At 44.1% G+C, this 7,761-nt stretch overlaps 1 protein-coding gene across 2 annotated transcripts; it reads left to right on the top strand.

Annotated features, from left to right (window-relative positions):
* The first annotated feature begins 242 nt into the window (after nt 1-242).
* Nucleotides 243-6,477, top strand: LOC125545399 (uncharacterized). Of its 2 annotated transcripts, none has more exons than XM_048709321.2 (14): nt 243-752; nt 996-1,085; nt 1,465-1,532; nt 1,609-1,685; nt 1,824-1,913; nt 2,211-2,333; nt 2,842-2,919; nt 3,416-3,501; nt 4,163-4,211; nt 4,512-4,568; nt 4,753-4,883; nt 5,269-5,352; nt 5,441-5,507; nt 5,860-6,477. In XM_048709321.2, the coding sequence occupies exons 1-14, from the start codon at nt 502-504 to the stop codon at nt 6,313-6,315; spliced, it is 1,707 nt and encodes a 568-aa protein (XP_048565278.1). In that variant the 5' UTR covers nt 243-501; the 3' UTR covers nt 6,316-6,477. The 2 variants fall into 2 exon arrangements, with proteins under 2 accessions (XP_048565278.1, XP_048565277.1); XM_048709320.2 differs by having other exon boundaries at nt 244-752; nt 1,603-1,685.
* Nucleotides 6,478-7,761: the final 1,284 nt, after the last annotated feature.

A 7,761-nucleotide genomic window follows, 5' to 3' on the forward strand; every position in this document is an offset into this window, starting at 1 on the left:
TGGTATCTAGGCTAACTGCCGCAAAGAAAAAAGGTATCTAGGCTAGCATGTTTTTACAAGTAAAGAATCTAGAGCAAAGAAGATATGACTTGGAGGTCATTCCTAAGCGGGAGAAAGATCATGAGCTCCTCTCTCTCGTGACAGGTACGTACCACGTCCGTGCGGTTGTTCAACGGCACCTCTCTTGGTAGCTCGTGACGGTACGACCGTACGAGAATGCCAGCCTCCGCCCAAATTCGGGACCCGCGAGGAAGGGGCCTCGTGTCCTGGCGGTTTGCCTAAACGCGACGAGGCGACGTCTCTCTCGCTCTCGTCCTTCGCCTTCTCGCGGGCCATCTCCGTCCATCATCGTGTGGGTCGCGGCCTCCGCCGCTCGAACAACCTTCGTATATAGTACTACCGCTCCCACTCCCGCTCGCCCCCTCCCTCCCTCCCTCCGGCCTCCCTCCACGCAGCCGCGGCCTCGTCTCGTCCGATCCCCTCGACCCCCCGCGTCCCGCAATGGCGGCCGCGGCCGCCGCCGGCGAGTCGGCCGGCGAGCTGCTGCGCCGCGCGGCGGCGCTGGTCCCCGCGGAGCACTACGCGCTCGCGGCCCTCGTCGCCGTCTCGGCCCTCGCGTACCGGTTCGTGGAGCTCCACGTCATCGGCGACCTCCTCCGCGGCCTCCGCGGCCGCCGCGTCGAGCTCACCTTCCACCCCGCCTCCGAGATCTACCACTGCGTCGCCTCCAAGTGCCGCTCGCTCCACGGCAGGTACGCACGCACCGCCGCCGGGCCCTGGGCCTGATCGGCGAATTTTCTCGGTCGCGTCAGAAATAGCAGGACCCGAATAATAATTAAATTAAACGCCGCCTGGGGTTTTCAGTCTAATCGCTCGGCCACCGCAATTCGTGGTCAGAGCTGCATTGGTGCGACTGGCTGTGCTTTCAGGCGACTTCTGCATTTCGCCATGGCTGCCTGAGGTTGACTGTGTTTGTGTTATGATGATGGACGCAGGTACCTGGCGACGCCTTGGCTTGCGAGCCCGCATTTGCAGACATTGTTCCTGGGAATCCATGGCAGACCACCGTCCTTCACCTACAAGAGGTTAGGCTAGATCCTTGTAGAGATTAGTTGTACAAGTGCATTCTGCTCTTGAACATTGCAAACTATCCGATTATAGTGTCCCTTTGAAAAAATTACCGCAGTCTGCACTGGCAGTTATTCTGCTACTGTATCACAAGTCTAACTACACGCTGGACTGTAGTTGCTGGTTCTGTGAACGCAAAACAATCAACTCATGTGATTTAATTTGGCTATGTATCATTTCTTCGTGACTGCTGTTATTGCTCTTCAATATGATAAAGATCAATGCGTTAACTCTTTTTGTTCATGATGTATGCCTTCTTGATTTTGGAGGAGCACGAGAATCACTTCTCTTACATTTTTGGTTGACAATGGACCGATTATATCCTCTATACTGCAGGCAACTGTACACAGTTCGTGATGGTGGAACCATTGCTTTGGATTGGCTGCTGGCCTTTGATTTGGAGGGTACGGGGCTCACATATTGTGGAATTGTATATATCATATATGGTGGTGTCTGACATTTTTAGCTTGGCAGATGCAGATGAGATCATTTCAAAAGATTCTTCAACACCCCTTTTAGTTGTCGTCCCTGGATTAACCAGTGATTCTGATGCTGCTGTTAGTCTCTAACCTTTTTCTGATGTTGGCTTATACAGTTATACCTGTGTTGCATATTTGAAGAGCTCTGGGTTTCATGATTAGATAACTTATTACTATATTTGGTAACCATTCTAAATATTTAGTTGGCTATTGCAGTATGCAAAACACTTGGTTCATTCCATGGCAAGAAAAGGGTGGAATGTTGTTGTAAGTAACCACAGGGGTCTTGGTGGTGTGTCCATTACAGTAAGTTCAGTTATATAATTTACATTTCCAGTTATTGATATTTCACTCCGCAATCTCCCTGTTACTTTGCTGCAAACTTACAAATTCTTGATTGCTGTTTGGAGTTTGCTTGTCACCTGTAAATTGTCAAGAAGATTTATGCCTGTTACTTGAGCTATAAACCTGGTTACCTTAAAATGACCATAGAACATGCCGGAAGTCAAACTTATAGACTGCAGAAAGAAGTTTGATGTGCACTGAATGAATTCATTTGGTCATTCACCATCACTCGCCCCATAAATTTTGTTTGCCTGACAGTCAGATTGCCTCTACAATGGTGGATGGACAGAGGATGTCCGAGAAGTTATTAATTATCTCCATCGCAAGTATCCAAAGGCTCCGATGTTCTGTGTTGGTACAAGCATAGGTGCCAATATCCTGGTATGTTATCTTTGTCTAAACTTGCCTTTCATTTTCTACCACAAGTGACGATTGAATAGTTGTTAGTTGCTTAGTCTACTAACACCACTTGGACCTTTGTATTTGACTTTGATTTAGTTTTAAAATTATAACTTCTTTACATACTACGTAAGAAACCAGACTGGACCATCCAGGTAGTGTCTGAAACCAGCTATTCTATTAAGTCTTCCCTCCGCATATGATGTTAAACTAAGTGTTTTTGAAGAAAAATTATACACACATAATTAATGCAAATCTATCCTTTTTTCTCTCGCCAAAACCCCCTGTAAGGATCATTTGGCAATCCTTGTCAGATCTATCATTTACAGGTTTATCATTTAGATAATGTGGATTTCTACTATTGTGTGTTCACTAACTCCCGTGCTGCTCTTGCTTATTATCTCAATAAATGCTAAAATATGTCACTGGATCTAAGAGCAATCTTGATTGATGTACTGACAGTGTATATTGAATACACATCTTTGCCCAGGTCAAGTACCTTGGAGAAGAAGGTGAGAGTACTCCTCTGGCTGGTGCTGCATCTATTTGTTCTCCATGGGATCTGGTGGTTAGTTGCTGGACCTGATTAACTGTAGTACATAGTACTTATAACTGCATATGCAATTTACTGCAACTCTCACTAATTTTGAACTTAGTTTGACACCACCTTCCTGAGAAGAATGTATTTGTCATGAACAAAGAGATTCGCTGCTCAAAGAACCTATGAATAATCTTTCCTATGTTTTGATTCATCTGGGGAGATTTCTGGAAGTGCTTTTGCTTTTTTCTTGTTTACCGAAAACTGTTAGGGGAGGCCGCAGCAGTAAATTTAAGTATCAAATTTTGCTTTTGCTTTACTATTACAGAGTTATCCATTCTTAACCTCTTTTGAGTCATAACGTAATCATTTCGATAGAAGGGCAAGGGTTCTCTTCTGTACTACCAAGTTTACCCAATTGCTTCCACAGAGCAACACCAAATCAGCACTTAGCATCATTGTATCAGTGCAACACCAATTCAGCACTAGAATCATTGTATTTTGTCATTTAACTTCAATTTTGTAGGTATGTGACAGATTTATTTCCCGTAAGCTTGTGCAACGGTTTTATGACAAAGCCCTTGCGTTTGGTCTAAAGGGCTACGCAAAGCTGTAAGTATCCGGTCCTTAGTAAGCATTTTTACATGACTCTTTTTACCGAATCTCCAGTTTTGACGTCATTCTTACTGTTTTGATTTTGGTGCTACTGCTATACCCTCCTGTAGATTCCTATTATGTGTATATATTAATCCTAAATTTAGTTTTTTAAATATATTAAAGTCTCACTTGAGGACAGAAGATAAACTTTGTCTATGTAACCCTAGTTCAGTGATGCCATTTTTTGTACTGTAGTTCTAATTCTTTTACAGCTTGGAAATACATGTCTGTACAAGGGGAAAAACTATATTTGTACAGGTTTGAGCAAATGCGTGATATGTTCCCATTATCCAATAATCTCTGCAGCTTTGCCGAAAATAAAACAATGTCTATGCAAGTGTATTGGTTCCACTAGCAGTCTGGAGCTAGAACAGAACCTAGAAATGCTCTATATTTTCCACTTTTTGGTTGCAAGAGGCACTGGGTACAAGTCTATTGTCCATACTTCACTTCTGATCTGATCTCACTATGATAGTACCCTTTGCAGAGTAGTGACAGGAATAATGACAAAAGATCCAAGTTGTAGTTCACGGCACTAAAACTTGTAATCGATTATATGATGGCTGTTGAGCAAGAGGGCCCTTTCTTAGATTGCTTATGTTTTCCCCTTTTGCAGACATCAACCTGTCTTGGCTCGCCTTGCAAATTGGGAGGGTATTAAAAAGGTTTGACTCAGTCTGCTGCAAAATTGTTTCAGGCACTGCATAAATTTGTGGGATTTATATTGAAACTGTCCTTCTGTTAATTTGATCACTTTCACTTTGTGGAGCCAGAACACTGATTTGTTGGCATGTACTGTTTTATAATTAGCTACTTGTCTACTTTAAATTCAAGCTGCCAACAGTTTGACTACTTTGCTACTTCATAACTGGGAGAGTTCGTTTTGAGGGGATATTCATTTTTTTTTCTATTTTCAGTCACGCTCTATCCGGGAGTTTGACCACCATGTTTTTTTCTATTTTCAGTCACGCTCTATCCGGGAGTTTGACCACCATGCCACTTGCATTGTTGCAAAATATGAGGTACCTTCCTAGCACGCCCATTGCCTAGCTTTGCTCATTACCTGATTCTGTCATCAATCAGATGTCTTACTCTTCCTGTTGCTTACATCACATGCCCACTGCTCTATGATTATAAGATTAAGAACTGCTTGCTGTTGAATAATGGGAGAATCTCATTGCTCACGTAATATTTTTTATTTCTCAGACTGTGGATACCTACTACCGCCGGTGCAGCAGTGCTAGTTTTGTTGGTAATGTGTCAGTTCCCTTGCTTTGTATAAGTGCTTTGGATGACCCCCTTTGCACAAGAGAGGCAATTCCTTGGGACGAATGCAGGTGATTTTTTTTCCTTGTAAAAAGCATTCCCCTGAAATTTATATTTTCTATACCAATGTTGAAGCATGAGTTCCAATCAATCCAGAGCATACATAAGGAATTGATCCAATGGATGAGAAAATAAGCTCAAACACATGCGCTAATTATCCTCTTAATTGCACATTTAGCTCTCTTAACTTCTTGACAAATTTCTCTGTACATCTCATTGATATTTCTATCCCATCACATTCTTTATATTCGATTTACATAGCCTGCTGCTTCTCTTGGTTGTACATGTCAGCTGCATATGCCATTTATATCTCACGGGATGTATAATGTGAAAACGTCCATTGCACATACATGATTACTGGTATCTACTTATTGAAAGCATCTTGATTTGATTTAGAGCGAACAAGAACATTGTTTTGGCGACTACTCAGAATGGTGGCCATCTCGCATTTTTTCAAGGACTAACTGCTGGAAAACTATGGTATGGTGATCGTACTATATCTGAAAATGTTTAGTATATCCATGTGGGTTATATTTTTATTGCATGATTTAATTGAAATACTTTGTAGGTGGGTTGGAGCTGTGTCTGAGTTCCTTTGTGCTCTGCATGACAGCTCGTACATGCATCGACAAAAGGTGTGTCACTATATCATAGTTCATGGATGAAAGCACCTAAGTGCAGCGCTTTGGCTCCCGGGTCCATTGGAGCCCGAGTTCAAAAAAATAAAATGAAATACATATTTTGAAATACATAAAGATGTGATCTACATACATGTAAAATAGTTAAATCTATATGTACTAGTGCAAAAAAGAAAAAAGAAAAACATATTTTATTTTGGAACACCAAAATGTGTTCTGTAAACTTTGAGAAAAAAGGGGGGCTCCAACTGAACTGAGCTCATTTTATGATATCCTCGTATCCGTATGTCGCACACCCAATTTTGATATGGTCTTTACATTGGTCTGTTAATGTCGTAACTAAATGCAGGCGGAAGATCATGTTCTGCATTCTTCACTGGAGTCGTCCATTGACAAGAGCCCGTACGTCAACATCCTTGGAGATGGAATGATAGCTCCGGTCGGAAACGATGGCCCCCCTTCTAGCCAGATCACCGATGATCTGAAGCCGAATGCCACGGCGAACAGCACACAACAAGATGAACAAGCCAAGGAAGCGGAGAACAATAGCGGCACGGATGCAGTGCCCGCTCAAAGCCCTGCAGCTGCAGGGTCCGCAAAGCAGCAAGGGGAGGAACGCTACGCTGATAAGATCCGCGATGCCATGGCTCCCGTCAAGAGATCCGTAAACAAGCTCGCCCGGTACCAAGGGAGGTCAGTCTGGCTCCTCGCGTACGTTGCCTTGGTGACATCGTGGCCGCTGCTTGGCTCCCTGGCTTTCATGCTCTTCAGGAAGAAGTCAAGGAATCCTCTGTCCGCTAAGTAATCATGGTACAGATAAGTAAACTCTGCGCATAGTATTTACTCCTTTTGCATCATGGTCTGTATGCACGCCTTGGTGCAGTGGTCGGAATAATAACGGTGTCATACGTGCACCTGTCTTCAGCTATACGTGTTTAGGCAATTTTGTGCCGATAAGATGCTTCCATATCGTCGTGTTGCCATCTCGCACCAACCTGCATGTGTTACTACCATGGAAGAGAAAAGGCTGGGTTTGTCTTGTTGATCCCCTCTCTGGGCGCTTGCTAGAGACAAGTGGATGGTGTGGAGGGTTTCTGTCTTCTTTAATCCAAGAAAGTGAGAATGGGAAAACGGGAAATTGGTGGTTTCCCTAGGTGGTTAACATTCTCAAGTGTCAACAAAAGGGACAATGGCTGACATTGACGTATCATCTCCTTGACGTGGCTATGCTCCTGGTCAGATTTGCTTGGATCGTCTACGATTTCGGTGCAGTGACTAGTGAGATATCTTTTGGGAGCACTTGTTCGATTCCTGGCCACACACGCGTGGCCCCGGCCGGCCTCTGCTCCGCTTTCGTTCTTGGCCTAGCGTAAAATTCCCTGCCTGCCTTTTCATGCCGATAAGATGCGCTTTTCTGAAAAACGATTCTGAATTTTCCGTTGGGAGATATACTTGCATCTTCCTCTGAATAATCTACGGAAATCTTCCGTTGAGAGATATACTTGCATCTTCCTCTGAATTATCTACGGAAATCTTATCTGGCGACCGTTCGCCGGGAAGGGATGACAGCTCGAATGTTTTTATTGACAGTTTTAGTTGTTAGGGGGTTGGCAGTTTTTTCAAAGCGACGTGTCATTTTCTAGTATGAAAGCTCAAAACTGTCATCCCGCTGAATAATGTCACGTAACTATGAAAAAACTGTCATCCCACACACAACTAAAAATGTCATCAAAATGTTTGCAAGAGTGTCATCCATTCCTCGCCAGAGAATAGGGTCCATAACCTATTCGTTGTCACGCAAGCCACTTTGACATGGAGTACTATATACTACTAGTACTATAAAACTATATATGGCGGAGAAATTATGGTGGCTTGTGATTTGCTGGCTTGTTGCGTGAACCATTCCGCCCGATCTTGAGGCGTGCACGGATTTCACAAGACCAATAAACAAATACTCCCAAGCTCAACCACGATCCTTCCAACTCTGCTGGATAATCGAAAACTACTCCTACGTGAGTAGCTGTACGTGCTGGCCCTACTGCTGCCAAATGTAAAGCCAGAATACTTCCAGGGAGCGAGTTTGGCGAGACGGCTGCGTCGGTCGCCATGACCGGTCTGGTTCAAGCAGAGGCGGGCGTGCCCAGGCCAGCTGCCCCCACGGTGATTTGGACCGCAGGGACCAACAGGGCAGGCACAGTACGTGCGCTTCTGTTGGAGTGCGTGATATGTTTCTTCGCCTCGCTTGTGTGGT

The sequence above is a fragment of the Triticum urartu genome, chromosome 3A, assembly GCF_056163025.1.
Source record: "Triticum urartu cultivar PI428250 chromosome 3A, HENAU_Tu73, whole genome shotgun sequence".
NCBI lineage: Eukaryota > Viridiplantae > Streptophyta > Magnoliopsida > Poales > Poaceae > Triticum > Triticum urartu.